Source organism: Plectropomus leopardus, chromosome 3 (genome assembly GCF_008729295.1).
Source record: "Plectropomus leopardus isolate mb chromosome 3, YSFRI_Pleo_2.0, whole genome shotgun sequence".
NCBI classification, from domain to species: Eukaryota; Metazoa; Chordata; class Actinopteri; order Perciformes; family Serranidae; genus Plectropomus; species Plectropomus leopardus.
The window spans coordinates 25,921,742-25,948,531 of NC_056465.1; the positions used below are offsets into that span (position 1 = coordinate 25,921,742).

At 40.5% G+C, this 26,790-nt stretch overlaps 1 protein-coding gene across 1 annotated transcript; it reads right to left on the reverse strand.

Moving 5' to 3' along the window:
* Positions 1 to 479: 479 nt before the first annotated feature.
* LOC121941245 (alpha-N-acetylgalactosaminide alpha-2,6-sialyltransferase 5-like) lies at positions 480 to 21,529 on the reverse strand. The gene is made up of 5 exons (XM_042483998.1): positions 21,427 to 21,529; positions 20,684 to 20,899; positions 4,786 to 5,195; positions 2,225 to 2,332; positions 480 to 723 (listed from the first exon to the last, which is right to left on the reverse strand). Exons 1-5 carry the CDS (start codon positions 21,439 to 21,441, stop codon positions 480 to 482), a joined length of 993 nt encoding a protein of 330 aa, XP_042339932.1. The 5' UTR covers positions 21,442 to 21,529.
* Positions 21,530 to 26,790: the final 5,261 nt, after the last annotated feature.

Here is a 26,790-nt window from a genome sequence, read left to right on the forward strand (position 1 = left end):
TTAATTTGTGTGTGATAGTAAAATGTAAACTCCTCCTCATGTCAGTAAATCGGCCACATTCCCAGAAACAATGAGGACATGACCTCCATGTCCTCAGTGAATCTGTATTCAGTCACGCTGCAGTTATTGCAGCGGTGTCCTGCCTCATTGTCTGTCTCCTCTCTGACAGCTCGAGTGTTGTCAAGGCAGCTCTACACAGACTAAAAAAAAACTGGAGCCAACCTCCATGGCTTTGATTCCAGTATGAAATTCATCCTATTATAGTTACACTTCCAAAACATTGTTGGGGCTTTGTGCTGCTATTATGCAATGATCCCATTCTGCCAAGCTGCTCAGGCAGCGGGCTAACAGCCACATCAGTAGCCTGCTCTGTCCTGCTACCGTCTCATGCATTCATGTTGTCCAGAGAGGGAATCTGAGCGCTGGAAACTGTCCACACACATATTCCACACGTCTGGGGATCGTCTCTGGAGTGAATCTCAGGATCCAGCTGGAACCGGAGCGTATGAGCTGTTCATGCTGGTGGCGACAGCAGCTGGTTTCCAGTCTGGCTGGTGAAAGTGGATGTCGAGGGTTCGAGCCCAGTTTGCAAACACTGTCTTCTCGGTGATGAAGCGGTGGTGGCTTCCTCGACGGCTCCTCTCGTGGGAGAGATACATCGTGCACTCATCAGGCCCCGCGGGCTCATAGTAATGATACGGCAAAGAGGGATGAGAGGAGGATCTAGGAGAGCCGAAGAGAGAGAAGCGAAGGCATGAAAGTCAAAGTGTGAGGCAGAGATGTGGGAAATAGCGTGGGGATGATTGCGAGATGAGGGGGGAGGAAGGGAGTCACAGTGGGGAAGAAATGGAAAGAGGAACAAAGAAAAACAGAAAGATCAGAAGAAACAGGGCTCACAGATGTGTTCATTATTCACCATCTTATTCCTCTGATATTCACGGTCACGCCAAGCTCAGGGGAAGGCATGAGAGTCACTTCAATCTGTCTCGCATTTCTCCATGAATATCCAAATGTGTCAAACTGTCCTTTGTGCCCTAGTAGATTCATGTGAGAACAATATTAGCCAAAATATTCTTCTACTTCTAGTGAACTTAATAAAGGGCTGTACTTTGCATTTTCAGCCTATGCACTGAAATGTGTTATTATTATTATTATTGTTATTATTATTATTTTCTCAAATTTATAATGTCAAGATAGACTGAAATCAGTCACCAGCCTGCCTGCATGGAGTAAATGTTATATTGTCATTACAAGTTGAAGACCATATTAAAGATGTACCAGACAAGGTTTTTATGTAGAAACACATCCATGTTGTCAGAAAAAAGTAAATCACAGACTGGAGCTGCAACAGATGAGAGCAGCCCATCTGCTTCATGCACTATTTGCCCCACTTGTTCAAACGGGAAGTGACAAACTGAACAGTCCTAAGGATAAGAAATTTCAATGGCGTCTTGGATGTATAATTTAACAGATGAATCAGGATGTTGCGGAGTGTTGCAGTTAAAATGTGAAAAAGTGTGAGTAATGTTGCTTGTAATTTTGGTGCCTTTTCAAATAATTGCACTTAACAAATGTATTTTACATGGACAGCATGTATTTTCAGTATCGTCCAACACTGTTTTGTTTGAAGGCCTACCTACTTCTCTCTCCTCACCGGAAAAACCAACAGCCTAAATGTTTGCATTGCAATCATATACATCCATGAAGGTGCCATATCTGTGTCAAACTAAAATGACAATAGATTCAGATGGACACAATGCTCTCTAGTGATTGGTTAGGGAAAATCGAATCTCCGTCCCCCACAGAAAGCAGTTAGAGTGGACAGTTCTTTCTGACATCAGACAAGCATCTTTCAGCTCTTTGTTTTGGTTTTATGGCCTTGACTACTGTTTTCATTCAGCCTCTCAGCTCTCATCAGCATTGTGTTTAGTCACAACAGACAGCTTTGAATGAAGTCACTCTACCTGCCCAGCACCAAATGGCAACAGACGGTGTGAGCAACTACCTGGTGAACATAGCAGACCATTTTTGAGCTAAAGAGACAGACATTTCCCTCAGAAGTTTATGGAGACCAAAAACAGTTAAGAGGAGAGGGAATATTTGGCACATATGGCAGGTCACCAGGCTCCAAACGAAAAATAATTCTGCTCCACATTAACTGGATGTGTAATAAAGCTACATTTACGCATCTAAATTCTTGGATTCAAATATGATCTGAGTTTACCTGCAGAAATCAGGTGGCACCATGCCATAAACATTGATCCTGTCACACAGCTCCAGGGCTATGGCCATGGTGAACCAGCCGGTACTCAGCCAGGAGTTGGAACTCTTCCTGAAAGACGAGAGATGATCAACATTTTTAGCAAGTCCACACTCATTTATTGTAAATACATATTGGGAGTACTGGCTCCTTTCAAGAGACTAACTGATCAAACGTGACGAGTTTAAAGCTGTGAAGCCATAATTCTAGATTTTATCTGATCAATCATCTTTTCAGAGATAAACACAGACGAAGCAAAAAGACAGACTGAAGAAAGACTTTCTTTGTGTATGCCTCGTGCACAGCAATAAAGGAAATATCACTTAGCAAGACATTTATTCTGACAACGATTATGCTAGCATGAAGGCTGAAGTGATTGGATTCTCCATTCAAATGTGATGTCCTCTTATCTTCCTGTTGGCTTACTGTGCACATGCAAATTAGTTTATGAATAGCTAGAGAAACGTTGACAAAACAGTCTTTATCTATTAAGCTCACAAGCTATTTTGAATGCTCATATTAGCTCAGCTGTTTTTCTCACACAGGTACCTGCAGCACAATCAAAAGAAAACATGTGACTAAATTGTGCTAAAGGCAGGAAACTTGCATCTGTTTCATATTTAGTATAAAAAGAAATAATTATGCCTGGTGTTTAGGGTGGTCTCAGTGTATCAAAGCTCTGTTTGGTATGCCAATTCCCTTTCATTCATGTTGATGAAATTAGTTTTGTTTGATCCAAATGTGCTACATCTGCCTCTGAAAATGTAAAATGCAAAACCCGGTTTGCCAGAGTCTCCTCTCCCAGTTAAAATGTAGTCTTTGAACAGGCCCTGCAGTGTAATGTTTTTAACATTTGAGTACATTTTGCATCAAGCCACAAAGATCCTGATACGATTAGATCTAAACAAGAGTTCCTTACTCTAATTAAAGCTGTGTTAGTCAAAATTCTGGAAAAGGCAGGGAGTTGGGGCTATGTGATTCTCTGGCACTGAGGTTTGCCCTCACTGCACTCTGGTTGCTGCTGCAGCTGATTGGGGGTCAGTCTCTGAGGCTGCTGCTCACTCTCCTGTCTTTAAGGTAGGGCTGTCAGCGTTATTGCATTAGTGATGCGATTAAGGTCCATACATAACACGTTTTAAATCACGTTAATTTCAGACCAACAATCCTCTCTGACCTCAAGAAATCTGAATTGAAATTGGTTCTATGGGTACCTATTTAAAAAACGTATTATCAGACAGCCATACCTTGAGGTGGTCTGCAGCAGTAAAGAGTGAGGCGGAGGACGGGCTGTAATTTTAGGCTCTAGCTGACAGTCTCATAATATATTATATTATATATTAGCAGAAAGCATAACTATTAGCAGCATTTTCTGTCCATCCCTGAGAAGCTTTGCCAATATTCACGTGATTTATTTTGTTTACTGTCAAACTTTTTCTGACTTTCTTTGATGAGTCGGTCTTCCTTTTTTGGGTTGCTCTGCAGTGTCGGCAGTTGTTGCAGATGCTGAAAAAGCAACTTTCTGTGCAGGATTATCCACAATTGAATCAAGCTTTCACCGTATGGGACGTGCACACTCATCTGCATTTGCAGAACAGCCAATAGGAACACCCTTTCTCTGAAATGACCTGTGATTGGCCAAACTCCTCAGACACTGGCTAGATTTTTTGAGCCAAGTAGAGGTGAAGTAGTCTAGTACTCTCTCAGTCCACATGAATTACATTACACTCAAAATTCATAATGGGATTTTTGCCCATTGCAGCCAAAATAAAACTGCCTACCCCAGCTCAAAAAAAAAAAAAAATAGAGCCTGTATACCAAAGCAAAAATCTGTCAAAGCAGAGGGACAGCATGAGGGCAGGCAGAGTCTGTTAGGACTCGACATCCAGCCACTTCCCATTATTCCTAGATGAGACACGTTTGTACTTGTCATGTGAGTGTTGTGTATGTGTTCAGTCTTATTTTAAGATTTTCATTTGTCACTTTCAGTGAATAATTTGCCAGTTCTCGCTCCACTGATTCACACATACTTGCAATGTTTTTTTTGTTTTTTCTGCTTATGATGACAGGGGAAGTGTTGTCTCTCAGAGTCATCTCTATGAAGGTCTGATGACATGGTATCACTGCAAAACAAAATACTTTGCAATTCTCTCTCTAAGCCTGGCATTAGCAGGTCAACTGTGAACTTGGCATGAATCAGATCCCTTAAAATCCTTTCAGAGATAACAGAAAAGTTTTAATCGAAATCCTATTAACAATGCTGCCAGTGTTTAGAGCTCGGACTTATTCCTTTGTGAGCCAATACACAAAAATACGTGAGGCTTTTCGGAAGTCTATGGTGTGCACCCTTCTTAAATTTCATTTCAAATGGCTTTAACTCATGAGTTGAAGATATTTTTTTGTGTGTTCTCCCCTCTCTTGTTTTTCTTCTTCTCTCACACACCCAGGTGTGCTGCTGTCTCTGTAAGGTCACGAAAGGTCTCAAAATCAAACCTCACAAAGACAAAACAAACACTGTGGACATTTACCTATCAATCCCTGTTTCCTTTTTAAATAGTTCATCAAACTTCAGCATTTTGATTCGAGAAATGATGTAGACTTTAAGCTTGGGCAGAAGTTGGTTTAACAGCCGGAGGTTGTTGTAAACGTGGCCTTTTCCATCCCGTCTCATGCAGCTGCTGGGTCCCCAGAAGATGAACACGGTGTCTTGGCTCGCGTTGAGCAGCTCCTGCCGGCTTCGCAGCACCCTCTGCAGGCTGGAGTGAGCTACAACACGCAGGCTTGTGCGTCGACCAACATCTTGCTGATATCTTACACTGGGAGCATCGTTCATTCGGATAACGCACTCAGAGCGGTCGATTTCTTCGCCTCTCTTGCTCCCAGTAAGCTGACCGGAACTGGTCACCAGGGCACAAGTCCTGCAATGCATCTTCAGAGGCTGTGGAGGTGAAAGGTTAAAGGTCATAATTAATTAAAGTTTCATTCAGAGAATACTGCAAAACCAGTTCTGTTTTACTGCCTCTAAAGTGGTGCATAGGTGCACACAACTGTTTGCTAGTTTCAGGCAGTTACAGTTGACATTTTAACGACCAGCTCCCACGTTTTGTAAGAACCAAACGTACTTGCGCCCATGGGCTTATAGGTCCTAAAATGGTGTGTGCTCAAGTGCATTGTCAGCACTTTGCCATATTGAGACAACAGAGAGCAACTGCAACAGTGAACAAAAAAAAGGTGGTCTAAAATCAGCAGCACAGTTTTCCTGCCATTTAAAGGGCGTATTATTCCGAAAGTAAGATGCACTTACATAGGGGGTTTCACAACGTACATACATGCAATTCTGAAACAGCTTACACATCATTAATGAGGAAAATAGTGATTTCAGTTTCAAAGATATGGACATAGCAGAGACTAGAGCAGAGCAGAGCTGCAGCGCTGCTCTCCAACTCACAATGAAGAGATTTGTTGTCTGCATTTACGCATGAGGAATAGCGTTACTTCATTGGCTATTTCAAAAGCTAAAAGCTTAGTTCTGTTATAAATTTGGTCATAAAATAAAGTACTGACAAGATTTAATGTTGGCCTGCTAACTGTACTAAAGAAAAAGTTAAGTAATAATTAAGGGGAAAATGACCGTTCATACAAAACTTCATGAAACTTAATAAAACACTCAGGTCAGGGGAGTCAGGGGATCACCACATGGCTAGAATGTAGCAAGATAGTAATGTAAGAGTGCAGAAGGGATGAATCTGCAGCCATCAAGGTCAAGTTTTACTAGCAGAGGAGGAAAAACTAATGACCCTGTCAAAGTTCAGCACAGTCTGTACAATCGCACATGACACACAGCCACGAAAACAGCACTTTCCCCAAGCATCTCTGATAATGTTACCAAAATTTTGGAATTTATTTTCAGGCCTTTTTGGAGATATATTCACAAGTTAATGTAGTTTATCATCAAGCACACGCACAAAATTTCACCTGAAAACAGTGCAAACTTAAAGTGGATATCCTGCCCTTAATTACCGTGATTATGCTGTCATTGGCAGCCATTCAGGACCTGAATAAAGTGTAACTGGCACACCGAGTGGAGAAGCTCGACTGGTAATGGGCTGTTCTGTCAGGTATCCTATTATTCAAATGCACTGTAGGTTGACAGCAGAGCAGAGGCTATTCTGTGCTTTGATTTTGAAGGAACATCATGAATACGCATAAGCCTGTATATTTATTCAGTCAAACACAACTTACTCTCCTCCATAAAACAAGGAATGCACAAACAGCAGAGGTCATAAGCTTTGTCAAGAAGGATATGGCAGGGCTGTTGTGTTGGTTTGCATTATACTGACCAGGTATTCGTGTTTTGTGTCCAGCAAGGTTTTCAAAGTTGAAAAAGGCGAGTTTGGATTGAGTGATCCGACAGCGAAAAACCCAGAGACTCTTCACATGAATTATTCTCAACCTTAATAGAGAGCTACATTGGCATTCTGAACTGAGCTCCGAGCTTCACACTCCATCAGGTTCTGAGGTGGGAATGTGTGTGTGTGTGTGTGTGTGTGTGTGTGTGTGTGTGTGTGTGTGTGTGTGTGTGTGTGTGTGTGTGTGTACATACAGGTGATATTACCAGCACCACAGGCTGCATTGCCACTGCTGCTATATTTGTATTACTCTACCACTATCTATGTGACCGCTCATTTGATTGCCTTGCATGTGTATGTGTGTGTACTTGTACATGCTACATAGTGAGGACTAATATATTTTTGCAAGAGAGTGAGGATTGGAAAGTGACTATTTCCAGAAAGTGGAAAGTGAGGACATTTTTGCTGGTCTTTACTTTCGCAAAGGCCTGTTTGAGGGTTTAAAGTTGGTTTCAGGCAACACTTTCTCTTCTCTCTCATCCCCCCAATGGACACCATCTATATGTGTTATACTAACACACACCTTGGACTGTTATCTTTGCACAATGCATATTTGCTTTACTGTGAACTCTGCCCAACATTCTGAAACAGCTAAATTGCATGTATTTGTTATGCCATCGTACTGTTTAAAATATCTCTACCATATTTCTAAATTTTAAACTGACCCTGCCCATCAGTCCATATCGTGCATCTGCAAAAGGTGCCGTCCAGCAGCGATTTGGACTCATGGGGACCAGTTGCATATGACGCTGCTGCAACCGAAGGTGTCTGGCAACATTATAAACTGATGCTGCCCGTCTGCATATCATACCGCCATGATAGGTGGCTTTTTGTGTCAGTGTCTGACGCCAAAATCATTGACGAAACTGTGACATTTGACAAGTTTGTAATGATAAAGGTCTGGTGTAGGGTTCAGGTTACAGTTAGGTTTAGGTTACAGTTAGGTTTAGGTTACAGTTAGGGTACGGGGCTAAGGATGTCCTCACAAAGATACAAGTACAAGAATGTGTGTGTGTTTGTGTGTGACTGCTTCTGCATTTGTATGTGTGTGCACAGGTGGTGGTTTCTGTGGGCATAAAATGATGAAATCTTTTTTCAGAGTTCAATGTCGACCCTGATATGTAATACAATCACGTTTGGCAATAGTCTGCAACTGTCTACAAAGTGTCAAGATCCAAAACCAGTTGTAATCCCCTCTATACACACACTATCACACACACACACAAGCAATCTCAGCCTCTTTATGCATTGAGGAACGGGTATTTCCATTCCCCAACACATTGCCCAAAACAAACCGTGTCTAGTTGGAGTGTGTTTGCACTCTCTGTACGCAGACCCCCTCCCTCAATAACAGGTTGGCTGGAGCAAATTACACACTTCACTGCACAAACACACCCTCCCTGCCTTAGCTTTTGAAAAAAAAAAGTCACAGCCCTTTTAGCTGTTTCTTCTTCTACATACAGCAGATAGAGTGCTGTTCCCTGTGGCACCATCCGAACAATTACTCTGAAGCAACTTTCAATCATTTTAAAAGTCAGGGAATGTGTTAAACTAGTAAAAGGCAATTGAAGGTGGACAGTGTCGTGGTTTGAAGTGCTTGTGAAATACTAAAAGTGTCCTTGACGGTAAAGCTCCAGTGCCAGCTCCCTGAGCTTCTGACAGCTTGACGATGCTGGGAAATAGCCACTTATAGGCTGTGTATCACATCGAGAGAGGCTTTCAAAATCAGATGGAGAATATTTCAGGCAGCAGGCAGCTGAAGATGAGACCCACAGACTGTTAAATGAATGAATAAATGAATGAACGTAATGCATTGAATATTAATGTTGAATTTTTACTCATAATAAGCCTTGGATTAACAAAGAGGTCTTTTAATTTGTGAAGCAACTAGCACTTGAACACTTGCTGACTCCCAAACACACACTCAGTCTACACTTTATCATGCAGACAGACGGTTGTCTACCTTGATCAATAATGCATAACCTCATAAGATAACACTTTTCTGGATTAACACGATCTAAAGAGGCAACAGCGGGACTGATTTGAAAAGCCCAGAAGTCTGCACCCCAGACACCACAAGTGTTAATCCAACCAAATCTGATTTTGCACCAGGCAACCTCCCTCATTACTTTACTTGACCCGCTGAACTGTTACTTTCTGGACCGTCCTCAGCAGGGATGACATCCTCCACCAGCAGTTCTTCACCCTCAGTTACTTTCGTAACTCATAACTCGTAACTTTACCTGGACCCTTTATCATCTCCCCTTACTCTACTCGTCTCTGATGCCGCCAACCAGTCAACACATACACTGTTTTCCTCTGTGCCACAACATCTCCCTCATCCTTTACCCTCTCCTTTACCTCAGCTCAGAAAAAGAGACACAACATAGAAGATGTCTTTCTTACAAAACTAGTGCACTGGGAACAAAAATGTACGCAGCAGGACGCTGAGGACTTTCTGCTTGCTGTAGAAACTGGACACATGCTGGCTAAAGTTGAATTGGAAATTTACCAGGTACTATTTGAGGCAGAGAAGGACTCTCAAATTCAATTTGTAACCCTTTGAAACCTGGATCAAAATCAGTTGGGTTTTTTTTTTTTTTTTTTTGCTGCATTCAGATGCCTTTCACAAGTATTTAAACCTTTAAAACCTGAGCAAATTGTTTGATTTTCTTCAAAAACATAAAAAAAAAAGAAATGTGCAACTTTGCGAGTTGTTTTTAACTTTTATTGATGCACATTTGAAGGAAGTTTTCTTTTGCAGACTTCTTCTGCAATTTCTTGTTAAGTTGCTCATTGCCTTCTTTCTATGTTCTTTGAGAGAAGTGAGGCCTATTTGGTTAGGTTTCCAAGGGTTAATGAATTATAACTGTTTTTTTGTATGTAGTTTTGGGGGAAGGAAGACACAAATACCCCAGATATTTTTGTACTCATGAGAATATCGATGCATTCCCAGACTTAAAAGTTCTTGAATTGTTAGCACTTGCTGCACTTAGTTTGGATATGGACAGGGCTTGGAGGGCTGGCTCGGCTACAGCATCTTTGTTGGGCAATCAGTGTTTTTGTAATCTTTTTTTAAGGACGTTTTTGACAACTGTTTGACAACTGTGAAGAGTCAAAATTTACTTTGCATTTAAAAGCACTCTGTACTGTTTATTCTAGTTCTGGTTCCATACATCTCCTCTTTTCTATTAATATATTTTTTTTTTAAAAAACAATAATTTGCATATTACTTTACATTATTTATAGATTTGAAATGGGATTTGTTGGAGAACTTAGATTCTTATTTCATTCTCCGTTACTTTAACCAAAATAGGAAAATCATAGTTATATCATAAACTACAAAAGGGGTAAATCATCAAACTAAATGTTTGGAGTCTCTGTTTGTCTTTCTGTATGTATGTTGTACAATTTTCTCCACAATAATTCATCCGATGGACTTCACACTTGGCAGGTGTATTACTGAGTAAGGTCAGTGTGGATATGAGTTGAGATCTATGGGACATATTTATTAGTGCTGCATTGCTACCACCAGAAGTTCACATTGGGTGGAACAGCATGCTGGGTACAGCTCGCCCTTCATCGCTTGCTACAGTACATTCAAGAGCAGATGACAAGAGAACGGAGATGTTACATTGTAGCAAATGTACACATTTCAATTATATTGCCATCGGAATGAACAATTTTGTTCCTGGAAATAGTCTGGTACAAAATATGTTGCTGTTAGCAAATGATGTGTATACTCAAACATTGCAAGGGGCACACTGTGTCATGGCAGTTGTATCGCTCGGGAGTTAACAAAGCACAGTGTCAATTGAGAAGTCGTTTGGATGAGCGGTTCTCAAAGAAGCTGCAAGCAGTAATACTGAACACCAAGCAGTCGGTCCATTTAGAACAGGCATGTTTCTGCATCTTCTCGACATGCACTGCACTCGTATTTACTAATGGACTTTTCCATTTGGTTTCCATATACTAAATTTCAACTCACCTTTTACAGCTGTATGTAGGCATAGCATGTTTGCAGGAACTGCATCTTTGTAATAGAGATGTTAGAGGGATACATAGTAGTTGGGAAGAGAATGTTTATCATTCTAGATTTGATTCTAAAGCCAGAGGCACAGCAATACTTATTCATAAAGACATCCTCTTTGAAGCAGACAAAATTGTTTCTGATTCGAGTGGCAGATATATCATCGCCTCTGGAAAACTCTGCAACAAACCTGTGGCACTGATAAATATTTATGCTCCCAACTGGGATGATAACCAAATATAGATACTCACTCTCTTATAATGGGGGAGAATTCAGTTGTGCAATAAACCCTGAACCGGAGCATTTATCAACACGAGCTTCTCATATATCAAAAATGGCCTCCGGTATAAGGAGCTGTATATAGATGTAGTTTTTGCATCATTAAAACCACCTTGTACAAATGAGGAGCTTTATCGCAGTAAAATTCAAAAACTTTATACATAACCGCCCATTCAGTCCTATCGACAGTTTATTATCATTAAACACAGAAACTAAGAATATAATCTCCCAAATGTACAAATGATTTGGTGAATTAACCCTTTGAAACCTGAGCAAATTGCTTTGATTTCTTTCAGAAACATGGGAAGAAGGCAATGAGCAACTTTACAAGACATAGCCCACAAATGAGCAAACTTAGTGAAAAACTACCTGAAAATAAGTTAATGAAGAAAAGTAGAAAACACAAACAAGAAAATGACCCAAAAAAGTGCTGAAAATTTAAAGACTATATACGTAAACTTTTTTTCCCCCTGTTACATAACTTTAGATTTAAATTAAAATATTTATAAATATAGTTTTCTGGATATTTTTCCCAATTTTTTTAATGTTTTTTTTTAAATAATCCTCCTGGATTTTTAACAAAATTTCAGGTCATTTCTTGTAATTTTTTACTAATTTCTTGAAATTGAAACGTTTTCAGAAGAAATCAAACCAATTTGCTCAGGTTTCAAAAGGTTAAATTGATTGTGAAAAGCATCCGAAATTAAGCACAACAAAACCGATGTTGATACAGGTTTAAAAGGGTTAAATCCCTAATCTGTGGGGATCTCTCCCTTTGCATTGGCACATAAAATTAAAGAATGTTTACTATGCCAATTTTCCTAAAAATGTACAAATTTAAATCCTTCATGTGACAAATGAAAACTTTCTTATGCTGATTCACGTGCTTTGTTCATGCTCCAAATTTCAGTAATTTCTGGAGCTTAGTGTTCACATGTATATGTGATGTTTATGATTGAACCAAATCCTTTAAAAGACAATTTTAGTGTAAAATCCAGAGGATGCTGCCTGGTCTGTGAACACTCACAAAGCTGTTGGATCTACCCGCCTGTAAGCCCATCATCTAATCCTACTTAATTGAAAACATCCAAAACCCCATTCTCATGCCAAGTGGCTGAAATATGTGATGTTTTCATTTAAAACTACCCACTTACAGTGAACTGTATTGAGTTTTTTTCATGCATGTTTATGTGTGTTGGGATGAGAGGGTGTAAAAATGGGAAAGAGTTATGACGTTCATAGCAGCAGAAGAAGAAGCAGTTAAGAGTATGGCTCCAGTTCCAGTCCGAGTCAATTACCTCCCACACAGACTCATCAGTATGATCCTGTTTATACACTTCCCAAGGGAACCCTGGATTATAATTGCTTTCAGAGCAAACCCCATCAGTCAGTCTCTAATATTACACCAGAGCCTCCAATCCGCGAGCCTCTGCCCGCACCCCTTACAATTTAAGAGGGGTAGACAGCACAAACTTAAAAGTTTTTGAAAGGCTGCAGCTCATAGAAGAGCCATAAGTAAAGAACAAAACAGCCCTATTGCCATGGATAGGAGCATTTTTTTCATTCACGTGGAATTACAATGCATTCTATATTTGAAAACATTATCTGGATAGGGAAAATGCATGTTAAAGCCAGGTGTAAACACATGCAGAATGCACAGGTATCTGCAGTAAGGATTTGAGTTTGGATGAGGAGGGAAGCCATTCCCCTTGTTAGTAGGGCTGTGCAATATGACAAAATATATTGTCTGACGATAGAAAATCACCTATCGTTTCAAATTATGCTATATTGTTTCATTTTAGTCGTCTGATAGGGCTTTACATCCACCCGTGTGACTGAGGGGGTGTCTACACAAGGCATGGCACCATGGCTATTTAGCCACATTTCATGACCACGGAGCACCAGTACGACTTGCAAAGAATATTAACTTTGAGCCTTATTAAAACAACAAATTTTCACTCCAAGTCATCACATGCTGGCACTTTGCAGTGGACTTCCGTGTCTACGTATTATGTTTCAGGTATTCTTCTGCGTCTGCTTACTCTCCAGGATGCCGCTACCGTGATGTCAACAAATGCACATGGTGGGATGATGCGGCAGATGGTTATGTTTAAGCAGCACACGCACATGGCAACCAGTGCCGCAACATCAACAAATGCACATGCTGACGGGGATGGTAAGGATTAGGCAATAACGACGTGGATGGTTAGGATAAGAAGAAGGAGGCACATGGTAAGGTGTAGAAAAAAGCCCATCACATTCAGAGGAGAAGCAAACTTCCAGACTCCCACATAAAAGTCCGGGTGTTTGTGGGACCTATCCACCTCCGCTTCTGTCCGCCCAACAAGTGCCCTTATGATCCTTATATTATGTCATTACAGGCAGTGTTTCAACCTGACCCCGTTCTGTGGCTTTTCATGCGCACACGACAGGCTCCGTACGGCCCGTCTCCAAAATGACGTCACCCGTCTGTGTATCAGGCTGACGCTGCAGGTGTCCTCCGGCCATCCGACAGCATATAACAGCAATGTGACCAGCTCTGTTCAGCCGCACTTTAAACTGACGCCGTCCAGGGGTGTATCGTGCGCAAATGAAAAGATGCCTTTAGGCGTCAGGATCCAGTGCTGAAAGCACTGTTGAAGCTCTAAATATGTTCATTTTTTTCCCGTAAAGTTGGACACTTTGGGGTTCTGTGGGTATTTACTCTGTCTTGGGGACAGGCACAAGTGGCCAGTTTTGCCACATCTGCATTGGCTTCATTTTTCAGCCTCTGAGCATGCTGCTTGGTCAGGATTCTGTGAAGTTTATGCATACAATGGTGCCCTCAAACATTGCCAAAATGGAATGGAAAAATTAATTTCCAAAGCATGTTCACTATTATTTCCTGCTAACATGCACAACTGCCTGATATCAGTCAGAACTGTTAGCTCATTACACTTCATTTCCATCTTCAGTCTGACATTGTGTCCATTCTAACCAATTTCCACGAGGCAGGGAGATTATATTTTCCCTAACTAGAGACGAGGTATCTGGCTGAATCCAAAGTCATTGATGGATAGCAGTGCCTATTTTGCCAGGGGCTTTGAGAGTAGCTCAGAGCAAAGTGAAAACAAACCTGTGTTGATTTAGAACAGCCTTGATAGCAGCCTTTGTCTTGTCTGCACCGGTTGACATTAGCTTGACAACCTGGGGCACTTTTAATCTGAAAACTGTGTGTTGGTATGTATTTTTAGGATTATGCATGCTCCATAAATAGTTTAGAACTCTGTTTACCTTAAGTAAACACATACCTATCTATGGGAAAGTTTCAGCACCTGCAAGTTATGTTTGACCATGGGTACCTGAGATGGACCAGTGCCAGCACATATAGCAACACAAACACGTACCTTACTTCTCAGGAGAACTGTAGTACCCGACATGTTAGTAAGTGATACCTACCATATGTGTCATGGCAACTGTAAAAATACCACTGTTTTTTCTCTGTTCTGTGTCGAACGGCAGTTTGCATGTTTCTTTCCTTTCTGTATCGACCGGAGTACTGGTATTAAACGTTTCCTGATTTAAGCTTTAACCGGTGTCTCCGTCTTTCAGAATTTATCACAAAATATCCTCCTCTCATTGTGTGCACGTTTCCTTGTGGTTTCCGGGTTGAACGACACATTTCCTCAGAGTGGTGTAAATGGTGATTTTGATCTTTCACAAAAATACACCTTCATATTTTAAAGGATTTAGGGGGCTATATTAGCAGAAATGGAATTTCATATGTTTTCTTTTGTGTAAAATCACCTGAAAATAAGAATCGTTTTTTCTTTTGCCACCTTGGATGTTTATCTACATATAGAGAGGGTCCTTGCTTATGAAGTTCGCCATGTTGCGCCGCCATGTTTTTACAGTAGCCCAGAATGGACAAACAAAACACTGGCTCTAGACAGGGCTACAGACTACGTTGCAACATGATGATGAAGGAAAATGTCGATCAGAACAACAGTCAGGTTGTTGCAACAGTGCATCAGTGGAGATCTGTGGCTCAGAGTAATAAAGCATATTAGGTTTTGATTACACAGACAACAGAAGGATCAATTTGTTGTCCTTTTTGGTCTTTTTATAGGATCTGTTGACAATAAGAAAACTGATGTCAAACATCCTCTCATGTGTGCAGTGGTGTGCAAGCATGAAGTCTCAGCTATATTCGCTTACAGCAGCACAAATTATTTAGATGCTGATCTGTATTATAACAGTAACTGTACACCTTCTAAAGTGTACAGCATTAGGCTAATGGCTCAACTGAGAGCAGAGGTGGATTAAGTGGCACCTGTTTTGTGGTGTGAGGGTTTAATGATCAAAGCTGCTTTCTTTTTTTCCCGAGACCAATTAATCACACCGAAATTCTCCTGACAGTTGACATCTCATTAAGCTCCTCCTGGTAACACACATTCAAGTTGCAATCCTAAACTTGCTCTGTTCTTAATTTGAGGGAATAAAGGCGAGATAATCAAAGCGCCTGTCTTCTTCTTCATCTTGTCAACCTCAGACACAGAGAGGGGGATGGCTGCATGTCAGAGTACGTAGCCTCATTAGCACAGCATTGATAGGAAGATGAAATATTGTTGGTTTGTTTCCAACATGACCAGGTAGAAAGTGATATTTGTGACTCTCTGTCAGCTCTTGCCTCTCACCACTTCCATCTCATAGCACAGCTATGTGAATTAATAAGGTGGTTTTGTCATTCACATGAAGAATTATAGTGCAATCTATATCTGAATACATTATCTGGATAGGGAAAAGCCAGGTGTAAACACATGCAGACTGCACAGGTATCTGCAGTAGGGATTTGAGTTTGCATGAGGAGGTAAGCCATTCCCTTTCTTAGTAGGGCTGTGCAATAAGTGATCCTTTGTCTGACTGACATTTGTACAAGTTATATACTATGGCCGTGACCATGACTCTGAAATATCAGTAGCCTCACTGTGCGGTGTATTGATAAATCCACTGTGCTGTCCGTGGTGCTGAAGTAGCACGGGGATTTGTAATTTGAGTCCTGCCCTTCTGTCAGTTTTCGTCTTGGATCTATAATATTCTCTACTGGGAACACGATCAGATCAGCCAGAGCACATCTGGAAGTGGCTGACAGCTGATAATATATTCTGTTTTTCCAGGAGTGCTCCCTTACCTTAAATGGAATTAAAAATTTGCATAACCTGGAACCTCATCCACTTAGTAAGCTGTACATTAACATACCTGTTGTATAACACATCATACATAGAGACCGGTCAGCATAGATGGGAGAATTTTTTAGCACAATTGACTTTATAATGACACATTTTTCTCCAAGGCTGACTGCATTATAGGCTGTGAGAGCACAGAGAGGTATTGCCCATAATAAGTAGGTACATCATAAACTGGCACAGGCGCACAATCCACATTCTTGCTCTCACACAGGCTTTGTGATTAGAGTGTATAAAGGCCAATGTAGATTGATTCTGCTGACAGTTCTTCAAAGGTCAACATCTCTTTAACTGAAATCGGCAAAACATCAGAGAGAGAGAGAGAGAAGCTGAGCACAAGGATGAAGCGGCTGTCTTAGGTGTTCAAACCCAAATGTGTGTGTGGGGGCGCGCATGTGTGTGTGTGTATTTGAAAGAGTCTATTCAACTCTGTAGCTCTAATTACTGTGGCTTGTCAAAGAAAAGAGATACATGCGAGAGGAGGACATCTCACAAAAAACCTGCAGACATTGCAGAAGGCAAGCGGAGAGAAACATAATGAACGCTGAGACTCCCTGCAAGTTGCTCAAAATGCCCCGCATAAATGTGGACTGTAACTTTGAAGTCTGATCTCACAGTGTATAGATTTGTGGGTTCCAACCCTGCTGTTTTGCTGTTTTCAAAACACCATTAAAGGAACGGTGCGGAGGATTTGAGGAGATTTACTGGTGAAGATTGCAAATTACAACTCGCTGAAAGTTCAGTGTTTAATGTTCAAGAGGTTGTTACTGGGAGCCGAATTATCGGCAGAGGTCTCTTTCTCTCCAAAACAAATGGACCCAGTGATTTAAACCAGTAAAAACACAAAATAAAGCCGTTTCACGTTACAAATCAGTGTTTCTGTAATGCTGTTTAGTATGTTTGAGATGGGCTGCTAGCCCAGCAACAGCAAATGTGTGCTCATCTTTTTTCTCTGATAACTTAAGATCCAGACATTCAGGAGTTTTTTTTTTCTGTGAGCAGAGTTATCCTCAGAGGTCTCTTTCTCTCTCTCTCTCTCTAAGGTTTGACTGATTATCGGCCTGGCAGATTATTGGTGCTGATATTTGGCATTTTGCCACTTTATTGTAATGATCGCCGATAAAATAATTTAATTAAAAAGTGCAAAGAAACTTTCAGCATGAGAGGAAGTTTTACTTTGTCAAACCTCAGGGCGCCTTTTTTAATTTGCTAATTTTTTATCTAAATTTTCTCCTGTACTTTACACAGTACGATGTGTGCAAATGGCCCCGTCTGGAGCTAGTATTTGGTTTGTCTGTTGTGGGTTACTGTACAAACATTGGCAGTGCAACGATGGCGATTCCCTTGGATGACGATCGGCTCCCTTATGTACATATAAAGGGCTCATTCTAAGGTAATGAATATACAAAGACTCTTTTTCTCAGTCAAACACTTAACTGTAAACACTTAAAGACTGCAAGGGCTAAAGGAAAGGCTAAATTCTTAACCCTCTGCAGCATGAAGCAGCACAATCTTGGCGGTGTTCAGTGTTTGGCGAACTCTTGAGTGAGACATAAATGAGCGAAGCAGCCCATCACCCACCTTGGTGAAATCACAGCCCATGCAAACAGGATATGCACATAGGTTAATACGGGCCATAAACTGGGTCCAGCAGGCACATTAGATAGAGCTCTCCTCGCATTTTCAAGCATCCCTGGCACTGATGAGGGTATAAAATTTTAACAACATGTCTGGGCATTTGCATGGGGTTGTCTGCATGCACGCAGTTCTGTGTGTGTGAGTCAAAGCCAAGATTCCCTCCAGCAGCAGCAGCAGACCTCAGACAACCCTGAAGGGAACAGTACAGACCGATCCACCCACTCCTCAGATCCTACAGCAGGTCTGGTCTGGTTAGTCATTCCCCCAGCTCTGTCGGAGGGTGCAGCAGCAGTAGCAGAAAGAGCTGGAAGCCCCCATGGGAGGAGGTGGGGGGGCAGAGTGACACTAAGCAGTATGAAAATGTCGCAGTGTGAATCCATCATGAATCAGCTGTCAACCAGGAGGAGGTGGACAGTCATGCAGGATTGTGAATAATAAAGTGCCTACACTGCAAAAACTAATTTATCCTGAGAGAAAATCTGCTGTAAAATCTGTAGATGAGTGTTTCTTTTTCATTGACTTTAAAGGCAACTGATGAGAGCCTCAACCTCTCAGAGGAACTCAGAAACGGCAGAAATCCAGGAAGCCTCAAACCTCTTTCTGAACCAGCATCGCTCTCACTCTCTCACACCGCCGATCATTAATCACTGAAAGGTGAAGTGTAAACAATGCTTTTTCCTCCTCCTGCCCAGTGCTGCCAGAGCAACGCAATGTACTTTCCACTCTGCTGTGCCTCGCTGCATATCTTTCTCACTGAGGGGAGACACGACGCCATCTGAATGATCTATCTATCTGAATGAGCTGTCTGTAACACTGTGCTGTGTCTGAATGATAGGCCTCTGCATTACGATAACACCGACTGTGACCAGCAGATTACAGCGCTGATGTCTCGAGTAGCCCTTTGAGTAGAAATCCATCCTGTTTTTAGTGCTTTTGTCGTTGAATATTTCATGCTAGGCACATTAATTATGAATCAAGAAACAGAGTAAAGTACTGAGAGAATTTAGAGATGGTACAACCACAGCAAGTTCAGTTCTTGACCTCAATGTTTAGGAGATTAATTGATATTATTACAGCCTCAAATGGGACAATAAAGCTATAACAAATTCCGTTCTTATTTTTGGAGCTTTTCCTTGTTAACAGACACTGCTGCACACGTTCAAGTAGGCCTATGATATTTAGAGACCATTGTTGCTAAGAACTGTGCACTCCCTTAAAAAACATAATAAAAAATGACGATAATCATTGTATTGCCAAAACTGAAAAACTTGGACATCAAATTCACAATTGTTCTGGAGACATTGTTCACAGGCCAAACTCAAAGAAGAAGATTCTTCAGTTTGCCCTGAAACCAGGCAACATCGGAGCTTCAAAGAAACATTTTCAGTACATATCTTAACTCTACATTTACATGCTCGTCTCTCTGCTTCATCCGGATGAGAGCAGAATACAGATAAAGGGCCGTTTGTATTACATATGTGCCAAAGTGCCGCAGCAATTAGTGTTCTTTTAAAAAGAAATACTTCACCCACAAAACAAACTTTTGTTTATCAATTAGTCATGCATTCTTGCACACACTCCTTCGCAGACACATGCATTTTCACAAAAGCCTTTTTTAAAACTGAAACTTATCTATGCTCTCTTCAAAGCCAGAATCCAATAATGATTTTTGTTTGTTTGCTTGTTTGTTTTTTTGGTGAAAATGCATTTGTTCGGGAAGTACTGAGCGTACTGCTGAATAAATGAGACTTGGATTAAACTGCACAAGTTTTGTGAGAGTTTATAAACAGACGTTTTGATATAGTTTTGCAGATAAATGAGGTCTCCTATGTATTCACCATTTTTCACAGAGGCGTGCAAGAAAACATTTTCTTTTTTTAAAGATGATTTTTGGGGCTTCTTTGAGAGGTCAGCAATAGAGTAAAAGAGGGGAGAGCAAGCGAGAGAAGGTGATAATTTATAGCAAAACGCAGAGGGGTGGAATTGAACCCACGGCTTCTGCAGCAAGGACATGGTCTTTGTACATGGGGTGCCTGCTCTATGAGGTGAGCTACAGTGTGCCCCAGAAAAATAGCATTTTCTTCACAAACTCAGTGTAAAGCAGCATGACTAATTGATATAGCTACAAATGGTCATTTTGTGGGTGAAGTATTTCTTCAACGGCTGGTTTGCTTGACACATTTTCTTACAAATATTTCCAAATGCACTTGGTGAGTTGAAATCCATTGCTGTAGAATGGCAGGAGAGTAAGGGCAATACTCTCATGTTAAAGGACAGCTGCTGTTTGTAATGCAGCAATTAAATCAATGCATTGAGCAAAATTGTCTTCCCACATCCCAGACTTTATTGCATTTTTTTTTCCTCAGCTTGGTTCCACAAACCCCATGTGTTGCTCTCTGTCACTCCTAGTTCTACTGCTGGCCTCCATGTGCTCCTTCCAAAACATTTAAAAGCCACTTCTCACCTGTCAGTATGCTATTCCCCTAAATCCCACTCCCCTCTCCAAGTAGGCACCAAATGCACTGACAAGAACCTGATCCCTCACCCCAAACTTAAACACATCACCACTCCAGCACCACTTTCCTGCATCTTTTATTTCTTTGAAGTATTTTGTTTTTTAACGGTTTTCATGGTTTCAACAGAAGATAAAGCATAAAAGGCCAGTTTCATTAAATACCTCCTGAGTAGCTTTTAGACATTAGACACTAGTTTGGACATGTTCACTGAAATAACATAAATATTCTCATGTTTCAAAGGTAGAACCAGCTGCAACATCATCAGTGTGCATCATGAAATTGCATGAAGAGACAGATCGTTTCACAGTGCGCAGATGGTGAATGTTTACCTTATGATCCATGACACCTGTGTACCCTTCAAGTGTTGGTGTTGGAAGTCTTTTCGGTCTCTGTGGCTTTTTTGTGGATTGCACAAGGCCATCTAAACGGTGGGAGGACACCGATGATGCAGATGAGGAGGATGATCTGTTGCTGGAGCTGCTGTTGTACACCAACATAAAACTGGTAACCATGGTGACGATGATGATGCCACTAACCCCTTGGCACTGGAGAGATGCGTGAAATTTATTTTTAAAAAAAAGAAAAAAAAGCATTAAAAACAACATCAAGTCTTAGTTTAGAAAATAATCTTCAGGACAAGAGCTGTTTTTTTTTTAATCAAGAAATAACTGCTAATTAAATGTCAGCTTTCAAAACAACACGAGGCGAATTGCAGCTGCTGTTTTCTTCATGCATTGCTGCAAATAAAATGTCAGCTGTGGCACTCAAATTCACTCAACATGCTCTGTCAACAGGACAACGTGCAAAAGAGAGGTGCAAAAATAGCTGCTGAATTCAGACATGCTCATAATTACTCCCCCCCTTGCAGAAAAAAATCTTTAGATGTGTGCACCCCTGTAGGATTATTCCAGTAAGATGAATACTGTGAAAGATGAAAATCATTTACAACAAAGTCCAATTAGGTCACAGCACACTATATAATGATAGCTCTGCCTGTAACTCACTTCTAAGCCGCAAAAACACCAAAGCTCCCCACAAAAGAACATTACAGTCATGCCTCATTCATAATTACCACTCTTATCTTCATCTTTATTTCTCCTCGTTTTCAATCTTCATCCTAACATCCTTTAAAGCTCTCTCACTGAGCGCCGGGACTCTTCAGCATGCAACACTTGAGTGGTAGCATCACCGGGATCAGATCAGCGCGCAGCCACAGAAAACGACGCTCCACTACTCTTCTCCCATGCTCTCCTCCACAGGGACACTCGACATCGCACTCCTCATGGTCCTAAACAACTCCATTTCCCAGCTTACCTCACTTTCAGGGTTCACTGGGGGTTCATGAGATAGTAATTACACACTTAACATTATGATAATGTGTATCACGCAATGTGCTATTCCCAGTCAATATCAAGGGAGTGCTTTGGTTTTCAAATATGTTTATATAGTGACTTTTTTTTTTTTTTACATTTTGCATATCTGAAGCTCTTTCTCTGACCATGTCCATTCACTAAATTATTATTAATAATAATTTATAGTTTTTTCTTGGCACAATTATCAAATGGCAGTCATTATTCTAAACACACTATGTGATATAGCTCATTTTCTCACCACAGTAAAAATTCATCACATCAAACTCTTCTCAGTTGTATATAGAGTGTTTTGTTGTTATTTTCAAATGGAGTTTTTCCCATTCAACTCTATATTTTTCAATCAAATTCAGGAGGTTTATATACGTCATCATATAAACATACATTATGTCTTTGCTGCCTGGATCACCACAGCTGGCAGATGTGAGGTGGATGAAATGCTGGAGATAAAGGGATTTTACATTTTCGTTTTTCATTTATTTCCAGGCCCACATACAGAAAGGGTTCAGCCCCTGAAAAGGTTCAGTAAATTGTCAGTTGACTCTCCATTGAGGCTGGGCCCCGTTACCTTTTTACCCCCTTAGGGGCGGCCCTGTTTATTCAAACAATAGTTCTGATTTTGTTCAGACAATTTCTTTTCTGTACAATACTACCGCTGTGTTCACTGTATATTTTGTGCTTTACATATTTGTTAGTGTAATATGCTTTTGATGACAGAGGTGCTGACAAATACTCTGATGAAGGATATTTCATGATAATTGTAATGAGAAATTAAACTCAGAAACACAATCTCGGTGGACTCTCACCTTGAAACAATGTCTCAGATCTCTAGAGTTGTGCAATGATGAAAAGAACTTAACTTTGGCAGCAGCGATTCATTGAGTGATAGTGGTATTTATTTTAAATGTCAGCATGAGTTAAATGTTCTGATTTAGTGACAGCTTTTTGTAGGTCAGATGAAGTCTTGTGCTGCTCAGTATAAACTGAAGTTGCAGTGAACAGTAAACTGACTTTCATAAAATGTGACTGAAGATGTTGAGAAAATATTTCATCTTGTCTGTTTTGCCATTTTACTGCATCCTGCTAAAAGTTAAGATTACTACGGGTGTTAGTGTTAAGACATCACCACATTTTCTCATTCAAGCAGATTTTGGGACATCCCATTTAAGGACACTATTTCGCTCATTTGTCACGGCAACCTGAGCAGCTAAAGCTCCTCGTGGGAGATAGATGTGCTTGAGGCTGTAATCTAGTCAAAAGGAGCTGGGAAATGGGGAATGAGTCTTTTTATAGACGCCCTCTGAGCTGCTATCGTTGTGTTCATTTTCTAATGTGTCTTTTATGTTCTAGTCTTTCCTCTGCAAGTCTCACTTTACAAACTGAAATGTATCTGTTGGCTTTGTGGGAATTAATAAGTAATTTAGCTCAAAAACAACTCAGAATATCACTGCCAGACCAGATGCTGTAAGAAAAACCAGGGTAGCCTACTTTAAAGCTACAGCAGGAACAGCACGTCTTCCCTTTTATGTTTTTGGCCCAGATTTACACAAGTTGTCTTTTTAGACTAATTAGCTTTCCATCTTATACAATGAATCATATAGAATACAGTGTGATACAAGATGATTCAAGGAAACACAACAAATTACAACCCAATGCAATTTATATGATAATACAACATATGAATAAAATATGATAAAATAATGTTTTAAAGAAGAAGAAAATCATTTCTGTAGAAATTTTTTCTCTCTAAAATCATTTAAAGGTTCTGTGTAAGACATTCAAAATGCAGACGCACGTGCATTTTAATCCATGTGAGTATGTGAATTGCAGTTGTCGGGTTGTTTTGAGTCCTCGAGACCATGGACAACAAAAGGAGAGACAAAATGAGAACAAAGAGACACAAACTCACAGTAAGAGACATAATGACTACAAAGAAACACAAAACAATCATAGTTTCGCTTTACATTCCGTCCGGATTTGTTGGACCCATCCACCAACCCTCCAACCCTCGCTTTAGGGACTTTTGTGCTCCTTATATCACGTAATTACCGGCAGTGTTTCAACCTGACGCCATCAAGCGGTGTATCATACAGCCGCAACAGGTTTCATTTGTCCAACCATAACACCATAACACCAGCTTAGCAAGTGTCATGTTGAGGACTATGTGTACACAACCTAAATTCACTCTCTAAATCATAGATACGATCTGAATGTCTCATAAAAATTGTTTAAAATGAATATCACTTTTTGGTTGGACTTGAAGAGGGGTCGCTGTGAAGTAGCTTCACAGGCTAAAATAGGTTGGCAACTAGAGCTGAAGCACATCAATAATATATATTCTATTACTAAAGAGAAACCTCTTTGAATAGATATGAGAATTTGTCTCATGCAAAGTAAAAGGTGCTTCAAAATAAGATATTAAAGAATGCAGTTATGCACATAAAGTATAACACACGTACAGTACATTGTAATATAGTTGCATGAAACAGAGTAAGAATCCTGACATAACACATCATTTTAATGTTCGTGTGGCTCTTTTTAGAACAGACCTGCAGCTCGGTGAGTGTAATTGTTCAGATGTTTGGGAGTCCCATGCTGGATGTTTTGATAACCTTTTGTCTTTAATTTAGCCTCTGGAACAGTTAAAGGTTATCTACTGATCCAAGCTTCATCTGAGGACAGCAGCTCTGAAATAGAGCCTGTTATGGGGCCAGCTAATTTGTTGGTTTGACAGCAATCAATACCATTTTCAATTCAGTCCTACATATAAATGGAAACCTGTGTGGGGTTGCGAAAATGGAGACAGTGCTGTCATTTCTTTAAGCTATTGTCGCAGTCTCTGCGTTCTACTATTTCAGAAAAAAATGAATTGCTGAAAATATTAATGACTGTGCACTCTGTTTAGATCTATGTTAGGGTACATTTTCATGTAAAACTATGATTTTGGAGACATTGTGAGAATATTCGTTATTTACCAAACAAATGCAGTATGTAAATTTCGCACGTCTTTTAATAAGTCCCTTTTTTTCAGTTTTCCATATGGTCATGTCATTGGTAGAGCAACTTTAATCACCAAATTATCTGTATCACTGAGGAGCACTGCCTCATAATGCACCCCATCATTGTGGATTCAGAGGATTAGGTGGCTTGCAGTCTGTGTGTTTTGATTAGAGGTGTCCCCAAGGTCTCAAACGCATCTCAAAACACAGCACGGGGGAACACACACAACACACACACGAGCAAGACAAATGTCTGTGGAACAATACCCTTTTTTTTAATTAACTCCAACCTCCTATCCAGCGAGGCGCCAGACGGCTGTCTGCTGCACTGAGCCAAACACAGTACAAGTGTGAACTAATCTGCTTTGTTTGCACCTGTTTGCTGTGCCAAAAGCGCTTTCTTTTTACTCATTATAATGTCCCCAAATTAAAGAGTAGATGCCTCTGGGTGTCAGTTAAGAAACTAAACTAAGACTACAGAAAGGGACTGTGAGTACGTTCCCAACTTACAAAGCTGTATTTGTCAAAGTGGTGTTTTAGTGGGAACAATATATTTCATACTGAATCATACCTGGTGCTCAATGACAATGGAAGTTTTTGGAAGCAACATCTGTCTTTTCAGTTTAATGAGAAAAGATGCAACATTATACATTATTTTTGCCAGAATTGTCTTGTTGGCAGATTAAAAATACCTTAAAAAAGACAACGTGCAAGGAGTGCTGCTCGGGTGTGGAAAAAGAAGGTGTCGCTCTGGTGCTCTTCAGTTTGGGGATCTTAAGTCTTCTGGATTCTTGGAAAAATCTGATGCAATCTTATGTACTACACCTGTTCAAGCTGACCATGTGACTGTTTTTCCATCCACAGATAGAAGATAGTCTGCCATTTGACTGCCTAGACCTATCACAATAAAACATTTGTATTCAGCCTAATCATGGGAATAATGCTAATTTATAATTGGAAGAGCACAAGGTGGCCTTTTTTATTCTCGCCCTGATGAAGGCTTAATGGCTGAAACACGTAGCCATGCTTTTATTGGTTACAATGAAACCATGAGCAAATAAAAGCTTTTTTTAATGATCACCCTCTTGAGTGCCTCAGATTATTCCAAGAATCCAGAAAACCTAAAAAAGAGCAATTAGACAATGGTGTTACTCTTATATCACGAGTGTCAAGGGCATAGGTTCTGTGTCAACATTGGAGGAGTTGGCACATATAAAAAGGGTGTTGTGGGGTGCTCTTCCAGCAAATTTTAAGCGCATGTCCCCTGTGTTTCCCTTGAAATCTATGCCTATGGTGAATATAATTATATTTTAAAGGATAACTTCGGCATTTTTCAACCTGCACCCAATTTTCCCACATATATGTGTCTACAGGACTGATGTTAACACCAGTTTTTGAAATTGGTCCAGCACTGAGCGAGAGGGCAGCAGCTGGCAGCTGTGCAACACACCGCTATGTAAGCGTATGTCACTGTATCTCCATAACAAATGGTTATTTCTGCCACAGACAGGTTTAGGTTGTTATTGTAAGTGGCTGAATTGTCTCTTTACCCTTTGCCTGACCTGGTCCGTTTGTTATTTCGTCATCAAGAAATCTGAAATCTGATTGGATGTCACTTGTTGCAGAAAGAAGACAGTGGAAACACGAGTGAGGTTTGGAGAGGGTGGTGATGGGAATAGTTTGTTGTGTTTGTGTACAGAAAACTCGTAGTATAATGCTATGTAAAAGCTTTTCAGTGTCATGGATGATTATTTGCTTGATTTTGACAATGTAGATGAGGCCACCTGTATTTATTTGAGCTGACGGATATGGATGAAGAGTGGATGAGGAGTTCCTTATCAGTTTCTTATGGCAGAGTCAGGGCAGTAACTGGACCAACTTTTTTTAAGGGGGCATTATTAGCCAAATTAAACAGGAGGTACTGTATCAATCTAAGTGTGATATCATTTTAAAGCTCTAATGCACCCACAGAAAACAAAGGCAGGGGTGGCAGTGTTGTGAAATGCTGTTGTATCCTCCAGGCCAGACAAATAGCGGCACTTAAGCCGTGACACAAGTTTAAAAAGA

What these genes read in the sequence shown, in the direction of transcription:
- LOC121941245 (XM_042483998.1), bottom strand. An exon ending in CAGGTGTCATGGATCATAAG is followed by an intron (nt 5,196 to 20,683) that starts GTAAACATTCAC and finishes TCACCTCCACAG; the next exon opens with CCTCTGAAGATGCATTGCAG. An exon ending in AAGGAAACAGGGATTGATAG is followed by an intron (nt 2,333 to 4,785) that starts GTAAATGTCCAC and finishes CTCGTCTTTCAG; the next exon opens with GAAGAGTTCCAACTCCTGGC.